Below are 17,433 nucleotides of genomic sequence, written 5' to 3' on the forward strand. Positions count from 1 at the left end.
CGACTTCTTACCAAGATGCTTCAATCTATTTTCAAGTTATTGCCGCAATGAAATCACCCTAAAAATTACCAAAATAAAAATAAAACGTAATGCAGTATTCCATTGCAGTGACAAAATTGGAGCTATTATCCTCATCAATAGATGAAGATTTGCTATCCTTAGCCCTCTGCATTTCTGCTGCTTAAAAAAATAAAATATACTACAAATAAAACTCCATTTATGATGAGAAATTGAAATCCAAATACAAGGAATTAATGAAATCCTACAAATCCCATCGAAACGTACAAAATAGCTATCACCGCTTATTGAATGCTATGTTATTGTGATACTCCATTCGGTCTCGGTCTCAAATATATATATAAAGTTATGCTAACTAAAAAAATTAATTAATCATATTTAATTATATCAATTTCAATTAAAAAATATTTTTTTAATTTACTTTTTGTTGAAATTTGATATTATGAATAAGAAAATTCATTGAAATTAATATGTCAATTGAATGAAAGATATTTTAAAAATAATAATATTTAATAAGATAAAAATAGTGAAAATTTTCTTATATTTAATATCAAGAAAAATATATATTTTTATATATATTTGAGACCAAAGGAAGTACACTGAATCAATTATAACATTGTGGAAAAGCAAGAAGAAAAATGTGGTAGTGAGATGGCGCGGTGGGGGAGGAGTGTGCAAGAAGGGGAATGCAAAATTATTTGTTGAAGAGACCAATTACAAGGGAGGGAGTGCAAATTTTAGGATATTTCGGACAAAAAATTATATAGGGGAGTGCAAATTTTAGGATATTTGGGACAAAAAAATGATAGGAGAGTGCATTAGTATAAAGCTAAGTGTAAATATCAACTTAAAAAAAATTATCTTTTCTTTAGGCCCCTCACTCGTCGTTGGGTCCAAATCAAGCAATTTGTGAGTTGATCTTCATCATTCGGCTTCTATTGCATGTGAGATGCAGTGGCTTCCTCTTTTGCTTTGAGACTTGACCATTTCTCCAAAATTTACCAGCTCAGATGGTACTAAACTCGTTATTAATTAGTTAGAATACTCCAAAATTTATCACACCACTTTTTTATTAGTTTGCTATAAAAGCTATGGTGGTTTACAATCATTCTATTTAAATCGTTTGGGGATATTATTTAAATCATTCTATTTCTCCCTCATTATTTCCTCTTTTTGTGTCTTCCTTCTAATAAGATGATATTACTTATCATACATACTAAGTGAATTCAAAGTATACTAAGAGCCCGTGCATAATCAACTTTCCCCTCCCCACATCCCTGTTATTCTCCAACCTCACTCCTACTTCTAAATTTTTTCCTATCTCTGTACAACACCTATCCCTTTCTTAACTTTTCTTGTTTTTCTTCTCTTTTCACAAATTTGGTTGCACTTGCAATTGAGCCAGGAAAGAGGGATCACCAGCTGCACGAGAGGAGGAAGAGGAAAGAGAAGAAAAAAAAACAAGAGTGTAGAATTTTATAGTGATAAAAAAAATTATAGTAAAAATTTAACACAATAATAACAACATTGATTTATTTTATTCTTGTAAAAAAAATATGATTTATTTTATTGCCTGGTGCAATTGCGCAGCAATTGGCGCCAAACTGGGATAGCAAGGGAGTAGACTTTTCTTATTCTTCTGTGGAGGCGGAACAAAGGAACACTAGCTAGGTATCACGATCTTCTATCAATAAAAAAAAGTAATTGCAAAAAAAATCATTTAATTAGATAACGATTTTTGTCTGTGGCTCTTTTGGTATATTGATTTGTCTATGACTAAAGAAATGTATAAATGCAAAATCTAAAATATAAAAAATTCTATCAACAGTTTTCTTTTTTAAAAGAAATCTTATGGTGTGTTGTTTGGTTTGTAATTTCATTTTCAAAGAATTAGATTTCATAAAATATTTTGGTTTGAATTTTTATTTTCTGTTTTAAAAAAATTAAAACACTGAAAATGCGTGTAAAAAAGAATATATTTCTTGTCATCGCACTTTCATTTTACTCAAAATGAAGTTCCTGGTCTCAACTCAAAATACTTAAAAACTAGATTTTATTATTTTCAATTTTTTGTTCGAAAAATATTTTTACTGAACATAAAAATAGAAATCCAATCAAACACATTTTCATTACCATTTTCTATTTTCAATGAAAATAAAAATAGAAAACAACCAATCCAACACTTCTTAACTATCGTGATAATGTATACTAGATTTCCATTTCCAATTAACTTAATGAATCTCCAACGGACTTTGTTATTGCGTGATGGACTGATGATTACTTGCTTGCTTCAGGATAATTAGAGAAGAACTAAAAGTCTAAAATTGGGCGATTTACCGAACTACAAATAAATTTAATAGCACAAAATTTACTGATTATTTTTATATGTAGCAACAGTATAGTATAGGTAAAACTAAGGTCTAAAATTGGGTTATGTACCGAACTATATCTAATTTTGATAGTTTACTTCTTTTCCAACGTGTTTTTATCATGTTCAAATCTCCAATGGACTTTAGAAGGTACCCACCCATTTGGTGTGTCTTTGACACGATTAAGGTTATGCTTGTTCTCATGTATTTGGACTTTGGAGGCGATATACTTGCAGACCACGTTGACGATTGACGTTGGTATATGATTTTGTTAGTCTTTTAGTTTGAAAAAATGATATAAAATAACCATAACGTGTTGAAAATGAAAAATAAAATAAGAACATGTGTTTTCTTATTCTTTTCACATCTACATCTTGAAAGTTTTCTTCTCTCCTCCAAATTTATATATTCGCATCATAGGTTTTTAAATGGATATTACATTTATTTTTATAAGGATCTTGCGCATTAGAATGCATATGACTTATTGTTCACTACACAAACGAGTTAGGATAGAAAAGATACCTAATATAATCCACATTACTCAAAGAGTAGAATAAGAGTATGTTTAATAAAATTATCTCATAAGATAATTGAAAGTTATAAGTTACAAGTTAGGAACTGAGAAGTTAAAAATTAACTAGTTTAAAACTTATGAGTTAGTTGATTTAATTGAACATGTTAAGTAAAATTAGTTGTTAAATTAACAGATAAATATCAAATGACATAAAATAACTTATTAAATATTTTTAATATTTAAATTTAATAATTATCATGTTAAAAAATAGGATAATAATTTTTAAAATTTTGTATTATAAAAAAATTTAAAATTATATTTTTTATTTTTTTGGAAAATTAAAATTAACTTAAATAAAATTTATTAGAATTATATTGTTTATAATATTTTTTTAACATTTAAATACTATTAATACTATTATTTTTAAAAAAAGTTTTTTCTTTATAATTTCTTAATCATTAATTTTTTATTTGTATAAAAACTTCAATATGTATCTCACTTGTTGAACTACAAAATAATTATAAGAGTTAGATATGATTTAAAAAATTTCTAACATTAAGGAATTATGTATTGATGATAATTGACGGGTTGATTGTGGTCTGTGTCATATATGACTATGTGAGTAAGAACATAAAATTATATATGATAATTTTTTTAATTTAGATGATAAAAAAAAAGGAGGATTTTTAAATTAAATAAAAGAATAAGATAAAATTTCAAACAAAATAATAAAGATAAAATTAAAAGAAGAAGAAATTAATAACTTATAAGCTAATTTATTTTCTATAAACCACCTCAAGTATGTTTGTGTCTTCTTTCTTTCAAAATCTTTCCGCATGTAATACACTCGTAAAATCGTAAACGTGTGATGTTTATAAAAGTTCAAATATATATATATATATATATATATAATCCTTTCAAAAATATATTTTAAAAAATTATAATCTTTTTAAGAATTAAAAATATATTTAATCTTTTTATAAACATGGGTAAATATCAACTGACACTAAATCTCAAGTTTTTACTCTTACATAACTTAATATATATATATTTTTAAATACAAAGTTAATTAACTTAATTATTGAATCATTTAATCTTATTTTTTTTCATTGTGTATGTTAAATTTCACATAATTTTCCGGTTTGGACATTTATTAGTTTGTTACCTAGTAATAGACATTTACTTTTATTTTGAATAATATTTTATCTATCAAAATATAATAAATTTGAGGAAATATAAATTAGCTTTTTTCCCTGAAATTTTATAAATATATTCTGTTTAATATAAAAAAAAATCAATTCAACGGTTAAATTGAGTATATTTATATTCTACATCTTTTTCCTCTCAGGTATATATGAATCAATTGATCTGATATTGTTTTACTTTAATAAAAAGTTTTGGATTTAAATTTTAAGTATGTATACTTAAAGGAATTTTATCATTTATAATAATCCTATATTATTAAGTTTCAATCTTTAAATTTTCATTAATTAATTTTATTTTTTTATAAATTTAATTTGTCTAAAAATAATCCCTATCATTATTTAGTTATATATCATTTAGAGATGACATGATTAACATAATGTCACCTTATATATCACTTATTCATACAATGCTTTCTGACCTGGCATGATGATATTAGTTTTTTTTTTAATAATTTGACAATTCATAATTGAATATGTATATTAATACTAAAGTCTTGATTTGAATAGATAAATATAATGTGATAAAGTGTAGCATATATGATCAAAATCTCAGCTAATATCTATAAGCTAGATATCATCATGTCATTTCATATCTTCATTTTCATTCCCTTATATATAATGGGAGTTCTATTCAAGTAATATGAAGGATTAATTATTTGATTCATTGCGCAGAACCTATTGATGAAAATTAGGTTTTGTAGGGTGAATTGTATTCATACTTGATCAAAGCTTAATCTCTTAGGATTTGCTTTGAGTTAGTAGTGATGATTAAAATGCTGACCATGGTCTCAAGTAGGGTGGAAATGGTGGCCGGGTACCTACAAAGCAGTTAAATGTCCAAATTAGCACGTGAACCGGCAGAGTAATACATGTTGATACTTTTCTAGATAGCTTATTAAATTTATAGAACTTTACTGCTGGTGAATCATAGTCAGAATACAAAAGTGCAACTGTGAAGTAAGCTCTCTGCCTGCATGGATCTTCATAACTGTTAAATGTTTTGAACGATCTTCATGTGAAGTATATGAGTAAACATGTGGGATCCCCTCAAGTTCAAGTATGGAAATTAAAGTAGTGAGAATTGAGTCTCAAATTAATGGCCACTGCCTCTATTATTTAATATCCAGATTCCAGAATAATACTCCATATATACCTATGATACAGTTGGTTATTCAATTGGAATCCCGTTGATGAATTAATCCGCAGTTTTAAATTAAAGTTCACATTTGCAACTAGACTTGTCTGCCAAATTAATCTCACTTTATTACTAGCTTGATTAGTTGATTTGGTTCCTATCCAATTGAAAACAGTCAGTCAATGCCGTGGAGGCGTGGACGAGAGACGTAAATCAGCATTCGGCAGAAACAATTAAGAACTGTGAGCTTCAATTTTTTATTTCGAATTTGTTGGAACTGTTTGCCTCACTATTAATTTAGAGTTGGTATAGGATTTTCAGCAACAAATCTTAAAGTTACTTTGTTAGTATTTGTTATTATTCTTTTTTTAATCTTATATATACAAATGTGTTATCTTAATTAGACTTTTTTTTTAATAAACACGAATAAAAATGTAATTTTTAATTTTCACAGAAAATATCTTTTACTAATAGCTCATCCAAGCGAGCCTCAACAGGAACATAAGAATATGCATGTGGATTCAAATAATGGGAAAAGAAAAAAAAATTATATAAGTGCTGGCTTTACCGGTATTCACTGCAGATGGGGTACAATGAATCAGAAACTTCTTTCAATCTTAAGAATGGAAACATGGAAAAAGGAATTCGATGAAAACACAGTATAGCTGTACGTGCCATGCATATCTCTTTGGTTTCCGCTTCTAATTTTTATTAAGTTATATATATTATTAATACAATATTTTTTAAACAATTGAGATAAAATTCATAAAAATTAAAAAGTTGAAGGTCTATTTTTTATTAAAAAAAATTGTAACAATATATATATATATATATATATATATATATATATTATCTATGTAGTATATTGTTTATTTGATCTCACACAGTCCCACGCTTTTTATGTCTTAGACTTTCTATCTATTTTTTATTGCACAAAATTATACATGATTTCTGACCTGAACTTTTACAAGAAAATATATGTAAAAAACAAATTTTGGCACTCCTCCAATATGGATCCTATATAAGTGAGCACCACATTGGCATATTTTACTACATCACAATTCACAACACAAACCAAACTTGCCATTCTTCACAAAACCACAAAGCATGGCATCAAAACTACTACTAAGCCTTTCTCTGCTACTCCTAACTCTCACCCTCCACACGTCTTGCACCACCGCACTTGCCAAACGAACCAACCCAAACCCAACAATAACAACAACAACAGACTTCATCAAGTCCTCATGCAAGGCCACGCGCTACCCCGCCGCGTGCGTGCAAACCCTCTCGGGCCACGCCAGCGCGATCCGCCAGAGCGAGCAGCAACTCGCCGTCACGGCTCTCTCCGTGAGCGTGTCCAAGACGCGCTCATGCGCGTCGTTCGTGAAGAGAATGGGCTCCGTGAAGGGAATGAAGCCCAGAGAGTACAACGCACTGCGTGACTGCGTGGAGAACATGAACGACAGCGTGGACCGTCTCAGCCAGTCGGTGAAGGAGCTCGGGCTCGTCATGGGTAAGGGCAAGGGTAAGAAGGACTTTACGTGGCATGTGAGTAATGTTCAGACTTGGGTTAGCGCTGCCATCACTGATCAGGACACGTGTCTTGATGGGTTTGATGGGCCCCACGTGGACGCCAACTTGAGGGCTTCCGTTAGGCCCAGGGTTGTGGATGCTTCTCAGGTCACTAGTAACGCTCTTGCACTGGTTAATCGCTTTGCCTCCAAGTATCGTTCTGCTTCGCAAACTTAAACTTCATGAGTCTTAACTCGTCATTATGTGTGCTTAATGGTTTAATTTGTTCAATTCTATCTTCGTGGTTTAGTACCCCAATAAGTCTGCATGCGGTTTAAGCTGGTTCTATGCTACTGTATTAGACTGTGGCGCATGTTGTGTAAGTGTAAATGGGGATTATAATTTATTTGGTTTAATTGTCTCGTGTTTAATAAATTTGTGATTTGGAAGGCATTTTGAATAACCAGAAAAATAATTTTTATTTTGAGTAATTCCTGTGTATCTTGTTTGTGAGAAAGAATTTGACTTCGATTCTCATATAGTATATCTTTGGAGAGGAACCATATATAAACTTTAAATGTTGCAATTATAATGGTTAAAATAAAACTTCTAGTTCTGGTGCTATCTTTACCTCTGAACCCATGAGATTATGTACATAATTCAAGTGAGGCCGATTGGTTATTGAAGCAGATTTGTTTTGATTTACGTCCAGGAAGGGCTCATTTGTTTTGAAGTCATAAACACAATATTGTTATGAATATTCCAAAATAATGCACACTTCAATAACTACAAATATGCTTGGATACCTAGTTTGGTAACACACTATCATCATATTGGGATTAAAAAAATCATTAAATTTGATGATCTTTATACTTAAGAAATTAGAGTGTCTTTATAAAAGATTTAACTCCAATGCAACCAACATAATGCATGGGAAAATTTCTCTCACATTGCTTTGATTTTTTTGTCTTAAAAAGATAATTTTTTCCATGATTTAGACATGTTTTTAAACACACTCTTAGTTTGATTGAGTAAAATGTAATGGAAATGAAAAAAAAAGAGAAGAAAAATTTGAATTAAAACAAAGTAATAGAGGTGTGGGATTCATAGAATTTTTTTTAAAATTTTCTGTTTTTTTCTTCGTCTTTTGAACTCAAACAAACCACCCCTTAATCTTAATCACATGGCTTTCAATTATAAAAAATATCCTGCAAGATTAAATATTATATTAAGTTCTTTAATTTATTTCTTCCATGGTTTTCTCCCTATAAGTTTACATATGGTTTTAGGCAGTGACGGGTCCATTCATTGAGGGTGTGGGAGCAATTCTCCCCACAAAATAATTTTTTTTAGCTCTCTTGCTACTGTAATGCATGTTGTGTTAATTGTTGTGTAAGTATATGGGCATTATAATTTGTGTGCTTTAATTATATCGTGTTTAGTAAATTCGTGATTTGGAGGCGATTTTAAAGTGACTAGAGGGATAAATTATAGGTGGGCATTATCCCATGGCTACTTGGGCAGTTCAACCGGACGAGTAAAAGTATAACAACAACTTATACATGGTGAGCGTATATACCAAAGGGTCTAAATTATTGCTTAGCACCATGGATAAATAACCAACCACACCAAGAATTTAAGCATGAGGCTAAGACCAAGACTTGGTCCACCATGATTTGAACACCACATGGCCAGCGTGAGCCCAGACCCAGACAAACAACACATAGAAAGTGCTTCTTTAATTTTATTCTTAAATAAAAAATTAAAATCTTAAATAAATTAAAATTAAAATAATACAAATTTACATAAACTATTTTTTTTATAAAAACCAAAATTAAAAAAATTACAGATATAAAAAATAAATAAAAAATCTAACGGGGAATAAAATTTAAAAAAAATACAAAACTTGCAGGAACACAAACAATAAAATATACGTGCAAAAGGTGGATCTTTAATTTATTCTGTAAGCCACTTGACAAACTTGTTGAGGTTCTCTGAAGATGGCCCTTTGTTGTTCATTAACTCCTCCTTTAGCTTCAAAGACCTTGATCGTATGTTCTCAATTCTCATCACCAAGTAGTTTGTCCAATTTGTTTTGAATCTCCCACCTTGACACAAGTCCACTTTCATCTGAATTCAATCCCAGCCCAACTTTCCACTCATCACAAATGTATGTTTTGTTATAAATTTGGTCTGCAAAATATGGCCAGCACAAGAAGGGCACACCACTAGACAAACCTTCTATGGTTGAATTCCAACCACAATGGCTAATGAAGCATGCTAGGGCAAGATGGCTTAGAACTTTCTGTTGAGGTGCCCATTCAACTATCTTACCATTTTGTCCTTTGGAATTCATAAGGGTATGCCATCTTATTGTCTTGATGCACAACCCAAAGAAAAGGTCCATTGGCAAGGTCTAGTCCAAGAGCTAGTTCATTGAATTGGTTTTGGTAAAAAAGAGTGACACTACCAAAGGCAACATATGTGACAGAACAATGAGGTTGTTGGTCTAGCCAACTCATGCAGGAGAGATCTTCTTCTTGAAATTGTCCCAATGATCTTGCAGTTGCAGTATTCAACAATAGGCCAATTGGGAGGATCTTTGAAACAAAAGTTAATACCCCAGGTTCAAGATCATGTGTGGTGTTACAAAGCCACCATTCTGTCAAATTTAAAGTTCGTGTAGCATGCATCATATTCATACCATCTTTTGTGCCAGGCAGGCATATTTAACCAAAAAAAGGTTCCTGGGTCCATCTCTGGCATATTTTTGGTGATAGTCGAATTCTATTTTTAGTGGTTAATAGTAATCCTGCAACGAAAAATGTTGGATCTTTAGATGATTTTATAATGTCAAAATTTTTACTTAATTGTTTTCTTGGTAAATTTTCGCAAACTTTGACTAGGTTTGTCTATTTCATGGCTACTAGAAAAGATAAGCACAATTTGTATATGCAAGCCACGTAAAAATCTAAAACAGATGAAAATTATTCTCATTGTCATGAAAAAATATCCTCATTTATGTTAAAACTGTTTTAACTTGACCCAAAAAGTGAATCTATGGCAAATTTCCCTAAAAGGAGTGCTTTTACAAAATATTTCCCCAAAGGGGGTCCTTTCGAAAAGTATTACATGGGGGCTCTTTTCTACGTACTTTGCATGGATAATATAGCAAACCGTCACTCCTAGTGACGAGTTTGCTGGGCACAGCCACGTGGCACGGAAAACGCCACTCGTAGTGGCGAGTTGTCCAGCCTGCAAGTTGCCACCACGACTGGCGAGTTAGGACAGGCTTTTGGTGCAAGCTTTTGCAGCCTTTGCAGGTTACTTTTCTAGGGGTGCAGGCCTAAAGGGGAGTTACAATTGCAACTTGCGATTTGAGTACAAGTTACAACTCCCATTGGCAATTTAGGGTAGTATAAATACATACTCAAATATCAGTTTTCCTGACGCTGTTTCCATTGTATTTTTGAGATTTTTTTAAATTTATTTGTGTAATATATGTAATATAATTTAAATTTTATTTATTGGAAAATAAATTGGTAATTTATTTAAATTTATTTTGATTTGTAACAAAAAATTATCAATATCAGAAATTTAAATTTTTTTTACTGGAAAATAATTAAATTTAATAAATAGTAGACATGAATAAGAATAAACACTAGACGTATATGGTAAAAAATAGTAAATTTTAAAATTCCCTTCATATTAAGTGTTAAACGTGAATGATAACCGCAAAATTAGAATAACTCTACGAAAAGTTTAAAATCTTTTTCTCCTTTCAAATATAACTCAACGAAGAAAACAAAAGTTTGAAAAGAGTTTTATTTTTTATATTAAAATTAATCAAGAAGATTTGTGACATTTGTTTTAGCTTTGAACTTTGTTTATCGGAAAATAAATTGGTAATTTATTTAAATTTATGTATGTATTTAAAAAAATTACTTGAAAGCTGACATTTAGTTTTAATTAATAATTACTTAAAAAAAATTATCATACAAATTATTTTACTGGAAACTACAAAATAAAATATAAAACTAATTTAATTATACAATGAGAGTTGCCAATGGGAGTTGCAACTTGCACTCAACTCGCAAGTTGCAATTGCAACTCCCCTTTTGCAGCCTGCACCAAAAGTCTGCCCTAACTCGCCAGTCATGGTGGCAACTTGTAGGCTGGGCAACTCGCCACTACGAGTGGCGTTTTCTGTGCCACGTGGCTGTGCCCAGCAAACTCGCCACTAGGAGTGGCGGTTTGCTATATTATCCATGCAAAGTATGTAGAAAAGAGCCCCCCCATGTAATATTTTTCGAAAGGACCCCCTTTGGGGAAATATTTTGTAAAAGCACCCCTTTTGGGGAAATTTGCCTGAATCTGTGGTGTAAGATTTGACTGTATTCATATGTATGTGAATAATTTATTTAATGAGAAAATTCATGTTAGATTCTCATCGTGTGAAAAAAATTTTGACAACATCTATTACAAATGAAATTAGTTTTTTATCTAATAGGTTTAAGAGCACCCATAGTGAAAAAAAATTTTACGTCATTGACAACATCTATTACAAATGAAATTAGTCTTTTATTAATAGGTTTAAGAACACCCATAGTTTATGATCCTGGAAAAAAAAATCTATTTTAACTATTATAATATGAATTTAGTATATTTCTCTTTCATTTAAGATTTATGTATAAAGTATTGATAATTAGGTAGTGATAAAGCGAGAGGGTAATGCTGTCTTAAGGTTTCAAAGAAATACACAAGTAGAAACAAAATTTTCTTTTTTCATAAGCAGATAGTTATTGAAAAAAAATAAAAAAAGAACAAAAGAAACACAAGTTAATTTACATGCTTCATTAATCAATCAAGTTTTCTAGAGTAAATAGAATGAGACAAATTAATATGAATAGTAGTAAAGCATGATATTCTTACCATCAGAATTTATGATCCCATCATCAATAAGCTTGGGGCTGTTGCATAACAAGGCAAACATAGTTGCTGCTATAGGACAGAACGCAGCTCCTTTGATTCCAAATTTACTCCCAACCTCCAAATCTGCAACAATGAAACCAATTCTATTGTCACCATCCCCATGATGAGTATCCTGTATGAGCTTCTCAAGCATCCTAGGCATGGTTCTTACAACAGCATCATATTGTTTTCCGGGCTCCTTTCTGTCATCATCGGGTCCTAAACCATCGGGGACTGAGACCAACTTCATTAGTGATTCATCATCATCAAGCTTATATTGTTGTTGCTCATCCACCATGATGGAACTCACCACTCGCTTGTGGTTGAAGTCTGTGTTCACAAAAATGACTCTGCATCCATGCTCAATTAACTTTTGTGAGAGGCTCATTATGGGATTGACATGCCCTTGACCTGGAAATGGTAAAACTAGCACGGTTGGAACGCTCATGTTGTGCTTGCTCTGCTTTTTCTATTTTGGCCTAGACTTCACTTGTATGATTCGTTCGGTAAAGTGAAAAGAAATAAATTAAAATGAAAATTTTAAATTAAAGTAGATTATAGAAATATGAATCTCATATTATTTTACTGTTTATTTTTTCATTTTTCACTCTTTCTCTGCAAACGAATACACCCTCAAAGCATCAACTTTATTACTAGTGGATGTGTGAGTAGGAGCCTCTACTATTATGGCTGCAGAAATTTAAGCCATTCTTACAGCTTTAGAGCAAACGTGGTCCATTGGTGAAAGAAGAAGAGTTTGGTTTGAAATGTTGAATACTTTAATTTGATTCGTTGGCAGCCTGCAACATGATTAACAAATGAACCTTGGCCGGTCATTCTTATTCGGTCTTTGATTAGATATGGTCAGCCTATTATTTGTTAATTCGTTGACTAGGAGCTTGCAACATGATTAACAAACCATTCCTTCTATGATTTCCAAAAACCCAACTATGCTCTACTAGGATACAAAAAGAAAGCACCTCTTTTCACGACTAATGTTCTTAACCCAAATCTTCACAATCTAATTCATAGTTCATATACCAAAGAAAAATCAAAACAATGCTCACTACATTTTCATTTTCAAGCTTTTTTTTTTTCTTTTTGGTGGACAAATTTTGGGGTGAAAAGAGGCTTTCTCTGTCCTAGCCTCCTAACTGAAGCTTTTCAACATAACATAGCCCATCATTTTTGGCATAAATATAATCATAGGTCATTATAAACTTGCCCGCTGAAAAAAGTTAAACCATATGTATCAGCATTTTGAAATTTTGCAGAATTGAGTCTGGTGGGTTTCTAGAGCAATAGAGGCAGGTTCTTCATTTCTCTGTTCATCTTTAACCAATCCAAGAAACTTTAAAGCCTTACTAGCTAAATATAGTACAATAATTACAAAACATACAAAAAATAATTAGATTTCTAAATAAGAAAACAAAATTGTCCATTAAAAAAATGTAACATAAAAGACCAAACAAAACACATAATTATATGATTCCTTTGATCATATTGTATAGCAGTCCAAGTCCATATTTTCATACGACCTCCCCCCTAAAAATCATAAACAGAAGAGAAAAGAAATATTATGAAAGGAAGAGGTTTTGAGGAGCCTTTCAATCAACATTATATCAATAAGATTAACATAAACAACCAAAACATGAAATTGGGCCTCTGCATCCATACCTATATTTTTTAAACAATTAAAATAATACTTTTATTTCATCTGCAGAAAATGAATTTAATATATCACTTGTCAACCCACTATTCATAATTCCATATATTTGAGTTTAGTCACACAGAAACACAATTGGTTATCAAAAGTCAAAGTTTAGAAAGGAAAATTGATTGATTAAGATCCAGCACGTGATAAAGATAAGAAGACTAATCGATCAATAACCAAAACATGAAATCGGGTCTCTGCATCCATGCCTATATTATTTAAACAATTAGAACAATTTTGCTTTTATCTGCAAAAAAAGAATTGGATATATCACTTGGCAACCCACTATTCATAATTTCGTATATTTGATTTTGAGTTTAGGCACACACAAACACAATTGGATTATCAAAAGTCAAAAGTTTGGAAACCAAACCAATGGTACAATAACGATTACAAATGACTCATGTCAATAGTCTTATGAGATCAGAAATTGAAGCTTTCAAACTCTTTCCTTCAGTAAAAATAATAGAACGATTAGATAAAATAACTCGTACTAAACCTTTGTTAAAATGGGATGTGGATATTTGCACGGGTTGCCATGACTCAAGATTTATTTATTTGTATCTAATACTTTGACATGTCTATGGATACACAGTAGAAAACCTTTATTAAAATAAGGTTATTGTAAGCAAATATTCTAAGAGTGCATAGATTATTTACTTGTAACCAAATGATTGGGTACACAAACAATTAATGTATTAAAGTTAATGTTAAATTATCTGGGTATTACTTAAGTTTGATCCGTGGTGGAAACAATTCTTTATTAAATTTTACTTGTTGTTAAACTTCAAATTAATCAGAATTCATTTTCTAGGTAAATCGTAGTATTAAGAAAAAAAATAAAAATTATTCACGTCTCATTTTAATCCTTTTAAAAGAGTTTGCACTAATAATTTCCTCTAATTATGCAAAACTTACCGATAGAAGAAAAAGATGGACCATATATCAGACCCAAGTCTAGTGACTTATAAACTTACAACAAAAAATGAGCAAGAGTCAGACGCTTTAAAAATATTTTTTAAACACTTGGAATAAATGATTAATTGAGTAATAATATTTTGAAGAGTAGTTGTAGGGCTAAGTAAGTTTATGGATCTGTAAATTATTCCACTCACAAATCTTATAAATAGACAACTCTTTTTAATACATGTCCTATTTAGCTCCTTTCACTGAAGAGAATATTAGAACAATGTTAGTTGATTATTAGGACTTGGTGTTTTTAAATTAGTTTTATATTCACACCCAATTTTTCCTTTCAATTTTGTGAGAGATAAAAGAAGCATTTTATCTTAAAAAAAGTCATTACAAAAAAAGTTCATAAAAATTGATCTTATTCAAGTAGTAAAATATGCAGTAAAAATGAGCATGACATGGTTTAGGAGGAATGAACTGACCATCAAAGCTACTCGAATAGAACCACTATGCCATAAGAGGTTCTTGAGACTAAATATAGATTGACCCTAGTGGATCTGGAATAGATAAATCAAAAGCAAATGAGTAAACAATGATTAAAAACATAACCTCAAAAAGTGAAAGTAAAGAAAGCAAGATTTACAGTTATTTCACTGAGAAGAGTATGCATGATAATAAAAACATACATATTTACATGATTAACATTGCATGATACTCCATTTTTCTCCACCACCATTTAATCAAAATATAATATTAGGCTGGATATAAGGCATGGAAACAGAAAATTTGAAATTGTCCACTAGAAACAAACTTAGAGATTATCTCATGGACCAAAGATCCAGGAAATGCACATGAAGCAACTTTTCGACGAGCAACTTTAGTTTAAAGCAACTTAAGTTATTTTTTATTTTATTCCTTAGTTTCTTGCCTAACCTCTAGTATTGTCCTTTACATTAGTCAATTAATCAAATAGCATACACAATTTATCAAAACAAGCAATAATCTAAGAGTTGAGACTCTGCCCAAACTAAATTGACTAAAACCTGCAACATATAACAATAAGGAGAGCGTATTTAATTAGGATTTTAAAGAATTTAAAGATTTTTTTAAAAAAAAACTCGAGGTATTTAATAAAAAAATTTAAATAATAGAAATAATTATTATGATATTCAACTAAGACTATTAGAATTTTTTAATAAATTTAATAAAGTCAATTGGTATTCAGTTAAGATTTTTTATAATTTAAAAAGAGTTTTCTGATATTCAAAAGTATATAATTTTTTATGAATTCTTTTTTAGGATGAATTTTTTCTTATGATGGATTTTAATAGATTTTACGAGACTTTATATGAGAAAATACACATTAAACAATCTCACTCAAACCATTAAGATTTCATGAGACTTTCTTTCTTTTCTTGCAAATTGACATATTTTTTTTCCTGTCACACTTAATCCCTTGTCTCTTTGTTGAAAGTGTTAGATATTTATAATTCTTTTTTATTCTTTTGACCAATGATTAATATGTCATGTGTTATATGAGACATTTTTTCAATTCTTTGAATTTGGAGGACATATTAACTACATGTTTATATATCTAAATGAACGTAAATATATAGGAATACGAAAAATATATAATTTTAATAAACATGATAAGTTTACTAATGTATAAGTGGATAAATATATATTAGAGGTTTGAAACAATTTTTGGATATGTTTTTTGTTTGGTGGGATTATTATTGTGAAAATGATTACAAGTATCCATATAATTAACATGATTGATGATTGAAAAGGGAATAAACATATTGTGCTTCTAAATATGCTAGGAAAAATTCATTTGTGATGTAACAAGTTTAAGGTTTTTTTGTATTAGATGAGTTTTATTTTAAGTGTTAGGCCGACAAAATTTATGAATCTTTATCAATAATTTTGATTTTTTTAAAAAAAAATTCAAGGAGTCCTTTAAAATCTTAAAAATCTATAATGTCTTTTCAAATCTTATCAATTCATGTTTTGTAAATCTATTAAAATCTGAAGTACAAAATCCTAATCATAAAAGTCTTTTAAAAAAACACTTAAAAGTCATTATATTCTTGCAAAGTCTTTTAAAATTCCCTAATTTATTATGCCAAAATAGTCTTTTAAAATTTTAATCCAATATATCCTCTAAGGTTCCAAAAGATAAAGTGCATTGGTAAGTTTTAGCAAATAAGATGGTTATGTTTCTAACCCACAAGTATGAGTTTTAGATTTTCTCTATATTATGTGAACGTGTTCAAATAAAAAAGGTGTTTGTATTTCTTGAATTCAAAGCGACCATGGAAAAGAATTTGAAAATGAATGTTTTCAAAGTTTTTGTGAAAAAAATGGTATTCTTCACAATTTTTTGACATCTCAACATAATAGTTGTTGAGAGAAAAAAAAAAGACCATGACAAGAAATGGTTAGAACTACATTGAATGATAATTCTATTCTCAATTACTTTCAAAACAGAATATATATTAAACATATTGTGAAAATGTTCCTTATGAAGCATAGAAAGGACGAAAACCTAACATTTCATATTTTTAGCCTTTTGGATATGAATGTTTCATTCTCAATACTAAAAACAATCTAGGAAAGTTTGATCCTAAGTTGGATAAATCAAATATATTATTAAGCTATTTTGAAACTTCTAAGGCATATAGAGTTTATAATTCTAGAAGCTTAACAGTTGAAGAATTCATCTATGTTAAGTTCAATGACGCTAAGCCTAATAGAAAACTATCAAAGTTGGACGAATTTTTTGCAAATCTCATTCTGGAAGGCACTAATGAGCTAACATCTAACAAAGATAAAGTGGATGAAGCTGACCTAGAACAATATATAGAATGAGCCCACTAGATACAACTAGCAAATGAAGACTTCTCATCCAAAATATCATATCATAAGAGATGTACAAGATAGAGTAAAAACCGAATCAACCTTCAAAGGTCAAACACATCTAGCAATACTTTAAGGAAAGAAACCAAAGACAACAGACGTGAAACACTAATGGATGAAGGTTGGATCATGGCAATATGATCAACTTGTCATGAATGCAACAT

At 30.1% G+C, this 17,433-nt stretch overlaps 1 protein-coding gene and 1 pseudogene across 1 annotated transcript; one reads left to right on the plus strand and one right to left on the minus strand.

Annotated features, from left to right (window-relative positions):
• Positions 1 to 6,296: 6,296 nt before the first annotated feature.
• On the plus strand, positions 6,297 to 7,385 carry LOC100789460 (21 kDa protein). Its single transcript, XM_003550848.4, has one exon. The coding sequence runs from the start codon at positions 6,349 to 6,351 to the stop codon at positions 6,988 to 6,990; it is 642 nt and encodes a 213-aa protein (XP_003550896.1). The 5' UTR covers positions 6,297 to 6,348; the 3' UTR covers positions 6,991 to 7,385.
• A 692-nt stretch (positions 7,386 to 8,077) lies between these two features.
• On the minus strand, positions 8,078 to 12,172 carry LOC100789993 (UDP-glycosyltransferase 83A1-like; annotated as a pseudogene).
• Between the last annotated feature and the right edge of the window lie 5,261 nt (positions 12,173 to 17,433).

The sequence above is a fragment of the Glycine max genome, chromosome 17 (assembly GCF_000004515.6).
Source record: "Glycine max cultivar Williams 82 chromosome 17, Glycine_max_v4.0, whole genome shotgun sequence".
NCBI lineage: Eukaryota > Viridiplantae > Streptophyta > Magnoliopsida > Fabales > Fabaceae > Glycine > Glycine max.